At 58.2% G+C, this 16,860-nt stretch overlaps 1 protein-coding gene across 9 annotated transcripts in view; it reads left to right on the top strand.

Annotated features, from left to right (window-relative positions):
* The window catches only part of AHDC1 (AT-hook DNA binding motif containing 1), a 71,208-nt gene that overhangs the window by 41,958 nt on the left and 12,390 nt on the right, over positions 1-16,860 (top strand). For 5 of the 9 annotated variants that reach the window (XM_037740706.1, XM_037740707.1, XM_037740705.1 and 2 more), the window contains 5 exons: positions 3,585-3,762; positions 3,938-4,162; positions 9,291-9,402; positions 9,542-9,579; positions 10,581-15,509. In XM_037740706.1, coding sequence (XP_037596634.1) covers positions 10,655-15,466 — 4,812 coding nt within the window. In that variant the 5' untranslated portion in view covers positions 3,585-3,762; positions 3,938-4,162; positions 9,291-9,402; positions 9,542-9,579; positions 10,581-10,654 and the 3' untranslated portion in view covers positions 15,467-15,509. Of the gene's footprint in view, positions 1-3,584; positions 3,763-3,937; positions 4,163-9,185; positions 9,403-9,541; positions 9,580-10,580; positions 15,510-16,860 lie in introns of all 9 variants that reach the window. The other 4 variants (XM_017534702.2, XM_017534696.2, XM_017534703.2 and 1 more) reach the window with 4 other exon arrangements.

Here is a 16,860-nt window from a genome sequence, read left to right as displayed (position 1 = left end):
CCCTATTTCCTGCCTCTCCTGCCCCTGAAACTGTTAAACTAATTAAGGCTGTAGAGCCACAGGATTAATCGGGGCAGCTCAGCGCGGGCCAGGAGCTCAGGTAGTCGATCAGTGCACCGAGGAGGATATTGGATTTCTGAACCGCAAGTCAGCACTATTCGGGCCTGTTATCTCTCCCAGGCTCGAGGGTCAGGAGGCAGGAGTCTCCACGCGCTGGCCGCCCCCGCCCGGCCAGCTCAGGCGCGTCCACTCCCCCTGCCCACACACCCCAGCTCCGGCCTGTCTGCTGCCCACACAGGCGTTCCCTTGGCCCTTCTCCCCGGCCCTTCCTGCCTCTGCCTCACCGCCTCTTTCTCAAGCTCCTGCAGAAATCCCTGGTCCTTGCTCTCCCTGCCTTTCCCATCTCTGCCTGGCTCACTTCCCTGTGCCCCTCTCCCCTCTGGCGCTCTTCCTTGGTCCTTACTGGCCTCAGACTCACTCTGGGCCTGAGCGACCCCTCCCGTCAGCCTCTGACAAGGCCTCCCCCGCCTCTCTACCTTCCTCTGCACCTCCCCGAGTCCGAGAGCCCCTCATCACCAGTCTGTCTCCGCTTTTGTGTTTGTGCCTGTGCCGGTCTCCCAGTTTCTGTCTTTCTCTGTCTCTGTTTCCCCATGTGTCTCTGTGTCTCCCTGTGTATCTTTCTCCCTCTTCCTCTCTGTCTTTTCCTCTCTCCTTCTGGCATGCTCGCTCTCTCTGTCTTTTCCTCTCTCTCTCTTGTGTGGTCTCTGCTGGTGTCTGCAACCAGAACAAATCTCCCCCAGCCAACACCCCCTGAACAAGGAGGCCAGAGCAGCTAATGGGAAACATGTGATTCTGCCTTGCGCCTGGAGCACCGTGAAGGGAGCCTTAGTCCCAGCCCAGCCCCTGTACCTCCTTGCCGCATTCCCCCTACCACACTGTCCCCTGCCTCCCAGCGGCTCCCCCAGCCTGTGTGGGCACTGTTGGAAGTTCATTTACAACGGGTGGGGGTCTGACGTTTATCTGCTGGGGAGTATCAGGTTGTGGAGGGCTGAGGGCAGCCTTGCTCCTCAAGTCCCCCCAACCCCCAGGGCCAAGCAGACCCCATGCAGACTCCCCCCACCTACCACCACCATATGTAGGAAAACAGGGCCAAGATGAGCTGGGCTGTGGGGGCCTGGTTGGGGGGGGGCAGCCAGTCTACCCCCACTGGAGGGCTCTGGGGCCACCCAGATTTCCATCTTTTCCTTCCTCCTGGGCCTCTGGGGAGCTGCAAAGGTGGGGGCTCCCTGAGGGCTTGGGAGCTGCTGGGCTGTGTTTCTGTGCCCACCCAACCACAGGGAAAGGGGGGACAGATCAGAGGAGGGAGGCTCTGGCAGGTTGGAATTCTCCTTCTCTGCCTGTGGATAAATTGTCCCTAATCCAGGCTTGGGGAGTTGTCTGGCTCCTACAGAGAGAGAGAGAGAGAGTGAAAGAGAGAGAGGAGGGGAGGGAGAGGGAGGGAGGAGGAAAGCAGGCACACACAAACACAGTGACACAGACACACACACTGTCTCACAAAGGGTGTCTCACATGCATGCACACACGCACTCACAGCACTCACACAAAGGTACCACACAAACACTGGGGCACCATTGTGCTGACACACTATGGCACACAGACCTGCTCACACATGTTGACGCTGACACACGGCCATACTGGCATGGACATACAATGACATAGCACACGGACCCACTGACATACACAGAGACACACAGTGGTACATAGACACACAAAGATAAGATCACACAAATCCACACATTCATGGACACATGCATATACTGACCTGTGGTGAAAGAGACCCACAGGGACACCGTGGCCAGTCACACCGCCACACCATGACCCTGAAAACCCAGAGAAAGGCAGAGGTGGGAGGGAGGCAACACTGATCCACAGTGACACCAGCGCCTGCAGTCACAGGCCTCGAGATTGGAAACCTGCAGGGACAGCAGAGGATCAGCCGCACGCCCCCACCCCCTGCCAAACACACATCCAGAGAGCTCTGAGACAGGCAGGAGCCGCTTTGGCTCCTGACACAGCGAGATGCAGAGAGCCAGGCAGAGTGTGTACATACCCAGGCACGCTCACACCCCAGCCACAGCTGGGCTCACCTGGCTGCACACAGGCACACATGCATCTTTGCATCCTCACATGGTTCCTTGTGTCCTCACACGCTTACAAACAGGCTTAGCTACACACACACACACACACACACACACACACACAAAGCTGAATAGAAAGAAATGTGAAAAGTGCGCATACCTACATGTATGACAGAAGACACCAAATCCAGGCACACATTCATCCTGGCATCACACACACACACACACAGCTGACCACACCAGCCACAACTGAGCAAACACGTGATCCCACACATGGACATGCTTAAGCCACGTGTACCCACACAGACATACAGAAATACAGAGTAGCACACAGGCTGACTAGACCCAGGAACCCACATACAGGTGTGTTTACCCAGACAGCTGAGGCTTGACAGACATGCATTTGCACAGGCAGAATCTCGATCACACACATACAAATTCCCAGGCAACCAGAATCTGTAAGCAGTCCGTGAGGCCTGGTTCCCAGACCCCCTCTGGGCTCCAGTTCAGACCTTGAGGAGGCAGACAAATGGGCAGGAAGCAGGGGGGTGGTGAGGAGGGCCATGGTTATTAAAGAAAACAAGAGACATAACCAGTTACCAATGGAAATTGGTAAACACCAGCTGCATATACACCCTCGTGGAAATTCGCATCCACCATCACTCTGAACAGCAACTCTCACACCTGCGTTGTTAATAAGTCTTAGCATTTATGGTTTCTCCAGATGTTCCTCCCCATTCGTAAGATCTCACTTTTCCCATTTTATAGATAAGAAAACTGAGAGCCAGAAAGGTTGACTGACTTGCTCAAAGTCACACAGTTAATGAAGGTTGAGCCAAGGACTGTCTGACTCTCAAAGGCCAGGTTCCTTCCACTGTGGTGTATGTGTGTGTGTACACATGTGTGTACATAGATGTGCAAAAACGTTGCTTCTCAGTAGGAGCCTGGGGTTCTAAGAAACAGGTTTGGCCAGGCGCAGTGGGTCACGCCTATAATCCTAGCACTTTGGGAGGCAGAGGCTGGAGGATTGCTTGAGCCCAGGAGTTTGAGACCAGCCTGGGCAAGATGGTGAGACCCTATCTCTACAAAAAAATTTAAACAAATTAGCCAGGTATGGTGGTGCACACCTGTAGCCCCAGCTACTCGGGAGGCTGAGGTGGGAGGATCACTTGAGCCCAGGAATTCAAGGTGGCAGTGAGCTATGATCATGCCACTGCATTCCAACCTGGGCCACTAAACGAGACGAGACCCTGTCTCTCTTTAAAAAAAAAAAAAAAAAAAAGAAAGAGGCTCACAGTTCCCCAGTGGGATGATGGGATGAGGTTGGGGCTGGTTGGGACTCCATCTAGGAGAGCCTCTTGGCTTGGTGTCCCTCTGCACCCTGCTGTGTGGCTGGCTTTCCCTGTGTCCATGCTTATCTCTGGGGTGCTGTGTTTGCTTCCACAGATGGGAGCTTGCCTGATTGTCTACCCATTGGCCTGGACCCCAGAGTCCACCCAGCTGAGCGTGTGCAGAGGGCCCCGAGTGCGGGGCGACGCTCAGGCCATTGCAGAGACCACCCTGGAGATGCTGACGAAGACAGGCCTTTCCTGCTGAGCCGGCCCTGTCTGCACAGCCTGCTCAGGTAACAGTGTGCAGGGAAGTCAGGCTTGGGCCTGGGCCACCCCCAGGAAGTGGGGATCAGGGGGACTTGCCTCCCAGTCCCAACAGGGATCCCCTCCCAGCTTAGGCCAAAAAGAGGTTCTTGACAGAATCAAAACATATTAACCCAACATTTACTCAAACTCCCCATTATCCAGAAAGGGGAACTGAGGCTCATGGATATACAGTGAGTCCTACCTCCTAGCCTGAGGACTCTTCCCTGCGCCTTGATGACCTGAGAGAACTGGGAGGAGAAAGGGGTTGTGACAATGACCAGGACTCAGGGCACAGTTGGAAACCAGAGTGCCTGATGTGTGCAGCTGCTGACCCCCCAGGACACTTCTCTACCGGAGTCTGTGGAAGCAGAGAACTGGGAGGCCAAGGTGAGGTGCTGGGAGGGCCTGGGTAGCCCAGGTATGCTAGGGTGTCCTTACTGGACGGGGAGGGGGGCAGTGGCAGGACCCGCCTCCCTACTCCTGGCCCAGGTTTGCCCACCCAGGCTCAGGAGCTGCAGAGCCAGGTGAAGCTGCCCTGCCCTGCAGAGGCAACTCCCTGAACTGACACATGAAGCCTCTGGCTCCAGGAAGCTCCTAGATCTGAGCCTGCCTGGGGACCCCACCCAGCTTCCAAAGGAGCATTCCTGGGGCCTGAGGTCTGGGGGTGGAGCCTCCTGGGATTGTAAGGGTGGGGTACAGCTGTGGGAGGATGCACGGCTGTGTGTATCCAACTGTAAATGGACAGGGCACTCAAGCTTGTGTGCAAGCTGATGTGTGTGGAAGGAAGGCTCTGTCCTTCCGGGCACAGGGGTAATATAGAAGAGTTGTGTAAGGATTGGGCTGGGGGGTGTTCAAGGGCTGTGTATGTGGTACGTGAGAGCATGGATATGCAGGATTCTGGGTGTGTACTGGGCAGGTGTGGGGATACTGTGTGCGCCAAACTGAATGGTGTGTGTGCAAGGGTGCTAGTGTACACTGGAGAGATGTGTGTATAGACAATATCTGAATACACTGCGATGGTATACAGTGTGTGCACTTGGGGATCTGTGTGTACACTTGGCAAAGTGTGTGCTCAGGGTTCTGGACGTACAGTGGGAGTGATGTGTGCACATGTGGCTCCATTTGTGCTTTGGAGGTGGGTTGGGCAAGCCTTGAGCTGAGCTAGGCTCAGCAGTGCCCAGCCTTGTGGCCAAATCGCTGAAGTCACTTCCTTTCCAGCAGCAACTTTCCAGGAGGAGGAGTTCTTCAGACCTGGGCGGGGAGGGAGGTGGGGGGCGGAACAAGGAGCTCTCTGGGGAAGGAGGTGGGGCGGGGGTGAGAGGCTGCTGGGAGGGCCTAGTGGGGCTGGAGGAGGGGAATCCTCCGGGAGACAGAAGGAAAGACAAGGACAGGAGTCTGGAAGGGCCAAGGGCAGGAGGGGAGGGGGGAGGAGCAGGGCGGGAAGCATAGTCCCTGGGTGACCTCGGAGGGAGGAAGGGAGGGCCGCCGGCAGGGTGACCCTCGGGTCCAGCCAGAGCTGGCGGTGGCGCCCGCACACCTGGCACCCAGGGCAGGGGGCTGGCAGGGGGCGGTTCTGGGGCAGACCTGCTTGCCAGGTGCCCTGCTCCGGGCAGGAAGGGGGTGGGCGAGGGTTGCACAAAGGAGCTCTGTGTGGCTGGGGGTAGGGTGGGGTGGGGTGTGCAGTGCTGTGCTGTGCTGTGGTGGGGTGGGGGGGGGTGCCTGATGGCCCCAGGGGGCGGGGCAGGGCCAGCTCCCCTTGGGGGCATCAGTGGCTCCAAGGGGACACCTAGTGGCGAGGGAGAGTACTGCATCTAGTTGGATGGCTGTTGGTGGGAGGTGGTAGCTAGAAGCTGAGAGAATAGATTAGAAGTCGAAAATTAGAACTGATGGTTAGGACTAGGACAGTTGGAGGAGGCTGCATGGGAGGGGCTGAATCTCTGGACAGCAAAGCAGTTTGATTTAGAGAAGCCCAACAAACCTAAATTCAGATACCAGCTGAATTGAATGAGATGGCTGTTTGTCCTTAAGGGCATAACTTCACCTCTCTGTGCCTCTGTTTAAATGATGCCACATGAGTGACAGCTGCCATTATTATTGCCATTATTGTTTTTGTTATGATATTGTGCCTGGGATCAGGTTGGAGGATCTTCAGGTGTTATTGTGTGGGCGGATAGGTAGCTGAAGGGAAGGAGGTTGAGAGAGGTGATGACTAGTCCCTGAGGGGCAGATCCTGAGAGATAAGGCCCCTGGAGGAGAAGGGAGGTGATGGGAAGGTCTCAGAGCACCAGTAATGGCCCCTTTGAAGCAGTGTTTTCCATTTGAGGACATCCCTGGGCCTTCGAACCAGCCTGGGAGGAAAATGGTGGGGGAGGAGGAGTGTGCAAGCTGGAGAGAGGGTCATGAGGCCGGAAGTGAGAGCTGGGGCTGGCAGCCTGGCTCCCCTGGGGAGGCGGTGGTGTGTGGGGGAGGGGAAGGAGGGCTGGGGAAGGGGTGGGGTGGTCACAGCCACAGCGGGGGAGGGTGGGGCTGGGGACTCAAGGATGTGGGCTGGCGCTTCCCGGCACTGTGCACAGCAGGTTGGGGCCCCCAGCTCCCTCCCAGCCGGCTGGTGTCCCCATGGGCAAACTCAGACACACTGACCCAGCAGCAGACAGGCAGACAGAAGGACCCCTTTGACTTTGTCCACAGACCAAGACTAGGTGGTACCCTTGGGAGAGGGCCAAGAGAATGGCCACGGGGGTGTGGTGAAGAGGGGAGCCAGCTGCTTCCCTCAGATCCTGGAGGCTTCGAAAGACAGCAGTGACCAGCCTCAGGAGGCCTGGCGGGAGGACACGCCCAGAGGTCTTCACGGGTGGGTGGAACAGAAGCCACCACCAGAGAGGAGGTTTTTCTCTTCTGCCAAGGTCACACCCTCAGGCCCCAGCTGGGAGGTCTCCAGAGTGGGGAAGGCTCAGCTAGCCTGACCCTCAGTAAGGGAGGGAGGGGGCTTCTGGTAGGCACCTCCAAGTGGGCGCCAGGAGCCACGGCACAACCATACTGTTGGAAACTGGACTTGGAGGTTCCAAAGTCTGAGCCCCTTTTCTCATTTGTGAGGGTGTTACCCACTGTCCTCCCTGCGAGAGCAACAGTGCTCCAAGTTCTTGGACTAGAGAGAGCCTGACCTGGGAGGGGCCAGGTCCACAGCCAGGCCTGGGAGAGAGAGCAAAGCCCTGAGTGAGCCAGTAGGTGGGACAATGAGGAGCAGCTGAGGCCTGGAACCTGCAGAAGAGGGAAGGAACAGTGAACGCAGGGATGTTCCACCTGGGTGGGCAACAAAAGGGTCCCTTCCCGTGCCATTCTGTGGCCTCAGACAAAGTCACTTTCCCTCTTCAGGTCTCAGTTTCCTCATCTGTAAAATGGGAGAGGCATGAGATGGCACTAGAAAGTGTACCCACTGGGGTAGCTGGTTAAGAATCCAGATTCCCAGATGTCCCTTCACATCTATGAGTCACTCTCCTGGACTAGGGCCTGGGTATCTGGAATGTTACACAGCTCCCCCAGGCCCAGTCCTTGGAAGCCAATGGGTTAGATAATTTTAAGGTTCCTCCCAGCCTTAAATTAGACCATGGCGCTAGAAGGAGCATTTTCAGAAGTGGCTGAAGGATTATTGCAGGAGCTGGGAGTGGAAGGAGGTTTTGGACTTAAGGCAGAATTAGGAATCCTGCCACTTAGCAGCTATGTGATTTCAGGCAAGTTACACATCCACTCTGAGCCAGTTTCCCCTATAACATGAGGATAATAAATCATGCCCCTCAGGCTGTTGTGAGGATTCAGTGGGTCATAGATATGTAGGTGCTTTGTAGACTGCAAATAGCCATTCCCTAAAGGGGAGCAGAGAAGTGTCTCTTTCTGCTCTCTCCTGTCCCCGAGTCAGCTCTGCAGTCTTCCTGTGGGGTGACAGCACTGGCTGCTGGGGAGAGTCTACATGGGTCTGTGGCATGTAGGCCCCAGGCATCAGTACTAGGTCAGAGCCAAACATTAGGCAGTGATCAAGGTCAGTCTTCAAGACCTTCACAATGTTGGGGTCCATTCAGCTACCTGCTCCTTGAGATCCCAGCTCCTGGGATCAGCCACGGCCCTGAGTCCTCAGACTCCTTTGGGAGTCAGACATACCTGGATCTAAATCCCAGCTCTGCCCTGACCAGCTCAGGGAGTCAGTTGGTAAATATTTATATAGCATTCATAGCCCAGGCCCTGGGGTCAGACGATACAGCAGTAAACAAGACAGACATGATCCCTGCCTCTGAAAAGCCCACACTCTTGAGGTGGGGGGACACACTAAGCAGCCAGTCACGCAAGTAATTGATTATAATGGTGATAAGTACTATGAAGGTGAAATAGATAGGGCTCTGAGAGGATGTAGCAGGGGCCAAGGTAAGGCGAGAGGTAGGATGGGGCAGCAGGGTTTTTCTGATGAAGGTGAAAGAAGGGTTAGAAAATGTCCCTTTTCACATTCTTGGGTCTTTCCCTCAGCATCCTTCTTGAGTCTGGAGAAGAAGAAAAAAGAGCCTCAAGGGAAAAGGAGGGGTTGATTGCTCTGTGTACTTCATTTGTTTGTTCATTCATTCAACAAACTTTTTAAATTTAGTTTTTTGGAGAAAGGATCTCACTCTGCTGCCCAGGCTGGAGAGCAGTGGCTCGATCATAGCTCAGAGCAGCCAGCTTCAACTTCCCGGACTCAAGCGATCCCCCCACCTCAGCCTCTTGAGTAGCTGGGACTATAGGTGTGCACCACCATGCCCAGCTAATTTTTAAATGTTTGTAGGGACGGGGTCATGCTATGTTGCCCAGGCTGGTCTCGAACTCCTGGACTCAAGCGATCCTCCTGCCACAGCCTCCCAAAGTGCTGGGATTACAGGTGTGAGCTCCTGTGCCTGGCCACACAGCCATTTTTTAAACACTGCTATAGGCCATGTGCTGTTCTGAGTGTTGGGGGATACATATAGCAGTGAACAGGACAGATATCCCTGCTTTTATCGTGTTTACCACTTTCCAGGGGATAGTTTCTGTAAGACTGGGGAGGATAATCATATTGATCTCAGGTTTGTATGGGGAATTTGATGAGATAATCTATATAAAGTGCTTGGCCCAGTGTTTGGCAACAGAAAATGTCACCAAACTATGGGCTTTTATTGTTGTTGACTCCCAGTGTGACTGCTCTGACCTCAGCCATCTTCACTTTTCTTGGCAGCTTTCATCCCACTAGTAATTAAGTCATTTGTAATGATCTGATTGGTATCTGTCTGTCCAGTCCTTGTGCAAAGTAGGTACTTCATAACTAATGAGTGTATGAATGAATGATGTTACTCTATCTCTGAGCCTCCATTTCTTCATCTGCAAAATGGGGTTATTAATAGCCCCTACCTCACAGGATTGGTATGAAGAATTAAATGAAACGATGCCTGGACAGCTTCCAGCCCAGTACCTGGCGCGCAGTAGGTGCTCACTAAACCTGAGCTGCGATGGTCCTTTCCAGGCGCTGTCCACGCCCCGAGGCCTGGGCTCAGGCCGAAGTTGCTCCACAGCACCCCTAGCTGACAGCCAACGACTGGCAGAGCCCCCAGGCACGGGGGCCCTCTCTCTTCCAGGTCAGCCGGGTGTCTGCACTGGAGGGAGCACCGAGGTGGTGGGGGGGGTTCCTGGAGGAGGCTGGGCTGGTGGGCAGGGGTTGCGCTGCAGCCACCAGACCAGGGACTTCAGATCTATTGCTTGTCTTGTTGCCCACAGAGATCTCCAGTGTGACAGCCCAGGCGGCAGAGCCGAGGGTGAGTGGCTGGGGTTCTCCTGGAGCCTGGGGATGAGGGCAGGAAGGAGGGAGGCTGTGTCCTTGTTAGAACTTCCTGGCCTTCCTTAAGTTTGATCACTCTGCTGATGGGCTTCCCTCTCAAAGGCAGGGGTCCCATTCTTCCTGAGTGCATAGCCAGATTCCCAAAGGGGATGAGTTGTCAATAAGTGAAACTGGGCTGGGCGCAGTGGCTCACGCCTGTAATCCCAGTACTTTGGGAGGCCACGATGGGTGGATCATCTGAGGTCATGAGTTCAAGACCAGCCTGGCCAACATGGTGAAACCCCGTCTCTACTAAAATACAAAAATTAGCCGGGCATGGTGGTGCATGCCTATAATCTCAGGTACTTGGGAGGCTGAGACGTGAGAATTGCTTGCACCAGGAGGCAGAAGTTGGAGGGAGCTAAGATTATGCTACTGCACTCCAGCCTGGGTGACAGAGCAAGACTCTCTATCTCTTAAAAAAAAAAAAAAAAAGCCGGGCGCGGTGGCTCAAGCCTGTAATCCCAGCACTTTGGGAGGCCGAGGCGGGTGGATCACGAGGTCAAGAGATCGAGACCATCCTGGTCAGCATGGTGAAACCCCGTCTCTACTAAAAATACAAAAAATTAGCTGGGCATGGTGGTGTGTGCCTGTAATCCCAGCTACTCAGGAGGCTGAGGCAGGAGAATTGCCTGAACCCAGGAGGCGGAGGTTGCGGTGAGCCGAGATCGCGCCATTGCACTCCAGCCTGGCTAACAAGAGCGAGACTCCATCTCAAAAAAAAAAAGTGAAACTGGAGCCCATTAGGGGCTCACTGTGCATGTGGCGATTTGGGAAAGGCTGGGAGTCAGCAAGGGGATTGGGCTTGGGGTGGGGACGGGAGCTTGGTAAGGAGATGAGACCTCAGGAAGGAGGGGTTCAGGAGCTCTTTGAGGATATGGGAAGCTGATGAGGATGTGGATGTTCAGTAAGGGACCTCCTGCTTTTCCTGCCTGGCAGGTCTTGGTCCCGGCTTCTCGCACCCTCATGTCAGCCCCGGCCCCGCCCGGAGGCCTGCGGAGGACAAGGTCAGGATGCGTGTGAAGCCCCAGGGCCTGGTGGTGACTTCCAGTGCCGTGTGCAGCTCTCCTGACTACCTCCGGGAGCCCAAGTACTACCCCGGCGGCCCCCCCACCCCCCGGCCCCTACTTCCCACCCGGCCCCCTGCCAGCCCACCCGACAAGGCCTTCTCCACCCACGCCTTCTCTGAGAACCCACGCCCACCCCCACGCCGGGACCCCAGCACCCGACGCCCACCAGTCCTTGCCAAGGGGGACGACCCGCTGCCCCCACGGGCAGCCCGTCCTGTCTCACAGGCCCGCTGCCCCACACCGGCTGGAGACGGCAGCAGCTCCCGACGCTGCTGGGACAACGGGCGGGTGAACCTGCGACCAGTGGTGCAGCTGATTGACATCATGAAGGACCTGACACGCCTCTCCCAGGACCTGCAGCACAGTGGTGTACACCTGGACTGTGGTGGGCTCCGACTCAGTCGCCCACCTGCACCGCCACCCGGTGACCTACAGTATAGCTTCTTCTCCTCACCCAGCCTGGCCAACAGCATCCGTAGCCCTGAGGAGCGGGCCACCCCACATGCCAAGTCGGAGAGGCCCAGCCACCCCCTCTACGAGCCTGAGCCTGAGCCTAGGGACAGTCCCCAGCCTGGCCAAGGCCATAGTCCTGGAGCCACGGCTTCGGCCACAGGTCTGCCCCCAGAGCCTGAGCCAGACGGCACTGATTACTCAGAACTTGCTGACGCCGACATCCTTAGTGAGCTGGCCTCCCTCACTTGCCCAGAGGCCCAGCTGCTCGAGGCCCAGGCCCTTGAGCCACCATCACCTGAGCCGGAGCCTCAGCTCCTGGACCCCCAGCCCCGCTTCCTGGACCCACAGGCACTAGAGCCGCTCGGGGAAGCTTTGGAGCTGCCACCCCTGCAACCTCTTGCTGATCCTCTGGGGCTGCCGGGCCTGGCTCTCCAGGCCCTGGACACCCTGCCTGACTCCCTGGAGTCACAGCTGCTTGACCCCCAGGCACTCGACCCCCTGCCCAAGCTGCTTGACGTCCCAGGTCGCCGTCTGGAGCCCCAGCAGCCCCTGGGGCACTGCCCACTGGCCGAGCCCTTGCGCCTGGACTTGTGCTCACCGCACGGCCCCCCTGGGCCTGAGGGTCACCCCAAGTACGCCTTGCGGCGCACTGATAGGCCAAAGATCCTGTGTCGTCGGCGGAAAGCCGGACGGGGGCGCAAGGCAGACGCCGGACCCGAGGGCCGCCTACTGCCTCTGCCTATGCCTACAGGGCTGGCAGCCGCCCTGGCCGAACCCCTGCCGCCACCGCCTCCTTCACCCCCTGCCCTGCCAGGCCCAGGCCCGGTCTCAGTCCAAGAGCTGAAGCCGGAATCTTCCCAGACCCCAGTGGTCTCTACCCGCAAAGGCAAGTGCCGGGGCGTGCGGCGCATGGTGGTGAAGATGGCCAAGATCCCTGTATCTCTGGGGCGGCGGAACAAGACCACGTACAAAGTGTCTTCCTTGAGCAGCAGCCTGAGCGTGGAGGGCAAGGAGCTGGGCCTGCGCGTGTCAGCTGAGCCCACCCCACTGCTGAAGATGAAGAACAACGGGCGGAATGTGGTAGTGGTCTTCCCACCAGGGGAGATGCCCATCATTCTCAAGCGCAAGCGTGGTCGCCCTCCTAAGAACTTGCTGCTGGGTCCCGGCAAGCCCAAGGAGCCAGCCGTGGTGGCGGCCGAGGCAGCCACTGTGGCAACAGCCACCATGGCCATGCCAGAGGTGAAGAAGCGGCGGCGGCGGAAGCAGAAGCTGGCCTCTCCCCAGCCATCCTATGCCGCCGATGCCAACGACAGCAAGGCAGAGTACTCAGATGTCCTAGCCAAGCTGGCCTTCCTGAACCGCCAGAGCCAGTGTGCTGGCCGGTGCTCGCCGCCCCGTTGCTGGACACCCAGTGAGCCAGAGTCGGTGCACCAGGCCCCCGACACCCAGAGCATCTCCCACTTCCTGCATCGCGTGCAGGGCTTCCGGCGGCGTGGGGGCAAAGCAGGCGGGTTTGGTGGCCGGGGTGGGGGCCATGCGGCCAAGTCAGCCCGATGCTCCTTCAGTGACTTCTTTGAGGGCATCGGCAAGAAGAAGAAGGTGGTGGCCGTGACTGCTGCTGGGGTAGGGGGCCCTGGCCTCACTGAGTTGGGGCACCCACGCAAACGGGGCCGGGGGGAGGTGGACGCTGTGACTGGGAAGCCAAAGCGCAAGCGGCGGTCCCGGAAGAATGGGACTCTGTTCCCAGAGCAGGTGCCCAGCGGCCCGGGCTTCGGGGAGACGGGTGCTGAGTGGGCTGGGGATAAGGGTGGTGGCTGGGCCCCTCACCATGGGCACCCAGGCGGGCAAGCTGGCCGAAACTGTGGGTTTCAGGGGACCGAGGCCCGGGCCTTTGGCTCCACCGGGCTGGAGAGTGGAGCCTCAGGCCGTGGCAGCTACTACAGCGCGGGCGCACCCTCGGGCCAGACCGAGCTCAGCCAGGAGCGCCAAAACCTCTTCACCGGCTACTTCCGCTCGCTGCTCGATTCAGATGACTCCTCTGATCTCTTGGACTTTGCCCTCTCATCCTCTCGCCCAGAGTCCCGGAAGGCCTCAGGCACCTATGCAGGGCCACCCACCAGTGCCCTGCCTGCCCAGCGGGGCCTGGGCACCTTCCCCAGCCGTGGAGCCAAGGCTAGCCCAGTGGCAGTGGGTAGCGGTGGGGCTGGGGCAGACCCCTCCTTCCAGCCTGTCCTGCCCACACGCCAGACCTTCCCACCAGGACGGGCAGCAAGCTATGGGCTAACTCCAGCCACTTCAGACTGCCGGGCAGCCGAGACCTTCCCAAAGCTGGCTCCCCCGCCCTCAGCTGTGGCCCGCTCACCTACCACCCACCCGCCTGCCAACACCTACCTGCCCCAGTACAGCAGCTATGGGGCTGGACAAAGCGTATTCGCCCCAGCTAAGCCCTTTACGGGCCAGGACTGCGCTAACAGCAAGGACTGCAGCTTCGCTTATGGCAGCGGCAACAGCCTTCCTGCCTCACCCAGCAGCGCCCACAGCGCCGGCTATGCCCCACCGCCTACTGGGGGCCCCTGCCTGCCACCAAGCAAGGCCTCTTTCTTCAACAGCTCCGAGGGGACCCCTTTCTCTGGTTCAGCCCCCACGCCCCTGCGCTGTGATAGCCGGGCCAGCACAGTCTCGCCTGGCGGCTACATGGTGCCCAAAGGCACCACTGCCTCTGCCACCTCCGCAGCCTCTGCCGCCTCCTCCTCCTCCTCCTCCTTCCAGCCCTCGCCCGAGAACTGTCGGCAGTTTGCGGGGGCTTCTCAGTGGCCTTTCCGGCAGGGCTATGGAGGCCTGGACTGGGCCTCAGAGGCCTTTAGTCAGCTCTACAATCCCAGTTTTGACTGCCACGTCAGCGAGCCCAATGTGATCCTGGACATCTCCAACTACACACCGCAGAAGGTGAAGCAGCAGACCGCCGTGTCAGAGACCTTCTCCGAGTCCTCCTCCGACAGCACCCAGTTCAATCAGCCGGTCGGTGGTGGCGGGTTTCGGCGTGCCAACAGCGAGGCCTCAAGTAGTGAGGGCCAGTCAAGCCTGTCCAGCCTGGAGAAACTGATGATGGACTGGAACGAGGCATCATCTGCCCCCGGCTACAACTGGAACCAGAGTGTCCTCTTTCAGAGTAGCTCCAAGCCGGGCCGTGGACGGCGGAAGAAGGTGGACCTGTTCGAGGCCTCACATCTGGGCTTCCCAACTTCCGCCTCTGCTGCTGCCTCAGGCTACCCATCCAAACGGAGCACCGGGCCCCGGCAGCCGCGGGGTGGACGGGGCGGTGGGGCCTGCTCAGCCAAGAAGGAGCGGGGTGGCGCAGCGGCCAAAGCCAAGTTCATCCCCAAGCCACAGCCAGTCAACCCACTGTTCCAGGACAGTCCCGACCTCGGCCTGGACTACTATAGTGGGGACAGCAGCATGTCACCACTGCCCTCACAGTCGAGGGCCTTCGGCGTGGGAGAGCGAGACCCCTGTGACTTCATAGGACCCTACTCCATGAACCCGTCCACGCCTTCCGACGGCACCTTTGGCCAAGGCTTCCACTGCGACTCGCCCAGCCTGGGTGCTCCCGAGCTTGATGGCAAGCATTTCCCACCGCTGGCCCACCCACCCACGGTGTTCGACGCCGGCCTGCAGAAGGCATACTCACCCACCTGCTCGCCCACGCTGGGCTTCAAGGAAGAGCTGCGGCCACCGCCCACAAAGCTGGCTGCCTGCGAGCCCCTCAAGCATGGGCTCCAGGGGGCCAGCCTGGGCCACGCAGCTGCAGCCCAGGCCCACCTGAGCTGCCGGGACCTGCCACTGGGCCAGCCCCACTACGATTCCCCCAGCTGCAAGGGCACAGCATACTGGTACCCACCAGGCTCAGCTGCCCGCAGCCCGCCCTATGAAGGCAAGGTGGGTACAGGGCTGCTGGCTGACTTCCTGGGCAGGACGGAGGCCGCATGCCTCAGTGCCCCTCACCTGGCTAGCCCACCAGCCACGCCCAAGGCCGACAAGGAGCCACTGGAGATGGCCCGGCCCCCCGGCCCACCCCGTGGCCCTGCTGCAGCCGCTGCTGGCTATGGCTGCCCACTCCTTAGTGACTTGACCCTGTCCCCCGTGCCGAGGGACTCGCTGCTGCCCCTGCAGGACACTGCCTACAGGTACCCAGGTTTTATGCCGCAGGCGCATCCCGGCCTAGGTGGGGGCCCCAAGAGCGGCTTCCTGGGGCCCATGGCGGAACCTCACCCTGAGGACACATTCACCGTCACGTCCCTGTAGTGCCAACTGAAGTGCCGACTGGACCGCGAGGTTTTGTTCCTGGGTGAGTCTGGGGATGTGGGCACAGCGGGCAGAAGCCGGGGTGGGGAGAGGGCATCAGAGCTTAGCCAAGGACAGAGGTATGGAGTGAGCAGGAAGCAGGTGCAGGATTTAAGGGCAAGGCTGGGACCGGCAGCAGGGAGTAGGGATCCACTGCTGCGGACAGTCTCAGGAGGAGATGCGGTGCTGGGGCTGGGAACTCAGCAGGTGGCTTGGACGTTCAAGGAGTCTTGTTAATTGAAATGGCAGGAGGACCATAGACTGGATGGGGCCCGGCGTTTGGTTTATCAAGTTTTCATTTCCTTAGTTCATGCTGTGTCTTGGGCAGGAAGTGAGTATCTCCCAGGAAATATGCTGATGAGGGTGGGCATTTGCATTGCCCTGTGTGAGACAGGTGAGGGGAGAAGCAGGTTGGATAGTCGTCTACCCAGGGCCTATCCAGAGGACCAGCCCTGCTGGTACCCCCATTTCCCTGGGAGCTTCATTGATTCTAAGAGGCAACCTGGTGAGGGCCAGGCCAAGAGAGTGGCCAGTATGGCTTGGTCACACACTCTGCAAGGGCTTCACAGGATGGCCCAAAGTGTCCTCTCTTGGCCTCCCAAGGTACCCCCAAGGGCTATTTTCCAACGTCTGTGGCCTGAGATAGGCTAGGTGTGGCCAGGAGCATGTGGGGTAGGGACCCAGAAGTGGAGAAGGGGTGCTGGGATCCCACTGTCCCTGCAAACCTGCAGCCATGGGGACTACCTTCAGGCAAGATATTTTGACCCTGGAAAAGCCAGTCCCTTTCCTGAAGCTTTTCTGAGAGTTCAGTTAAAGAGTTTTAAATGTTTAGATACTGTTTTTGTCAGGTGCTGTGACCTCATTAATTGGAGTCAGTTTTAGCATTCTCAAGATTTGGTGTTTTAAAAAGGAAAATAAAAGACAGAAAATGCCCCCAAAATGATCAAAGGGAACAGGGTAGAAGGAGTCATTTTCTTGAAGAGCAGCCTGCTCCAGAAATACAGCCACCACCGGCCCCACTTTAGGACGACAGATCTGTCACAAAATTGGCCCAGATGTGGCGGTTGGTGGCGGGGTAGGCTGGAGGCATGTCTGAGCCCCTCACCCTTCACCTCTGCTGCCACTGAAGCTTCCTGGGAGTTTCTCTTCCTGGAGGAGTAGCTGGGCTCCTGGAAAACCCCATCTGTGCTCTGGGAGGCCATTCAAGGCCAGGGTGACTCAGGGTCCTGAAGTCATGTCAGTGGAAACTTGTTACCCGCTCTCTTTCAGACCCTAGCTCCCCTGGTGCCTGAAGGTGACAAAGGGCAGCAGGCAGGAATCAGGAGGCCTGGGGGAGGACCATTCCTGGATTGGCC

This window comes from Cebus imitator, unplaced genomic scaffold (genome assembly GCF_001604975.1).
Source record: "Cebus imitator isolate Cc_AM_T3 unplaced genomic scaffold, Cebus_imitator-1.0 Scaffold87, whole genome shotgun sequence".
Taxonomy (NCBI): Eukaryota; Metazoa; Chordata; class Mammalia; order Primates; family Cebidae; genus Cebus; species Cebus imitator.
The sequence above is the reverse complement of the archived record's forward strand: the minus strand, read 5'-3'. Positions and strand labels throughout refer to the sequence as shown.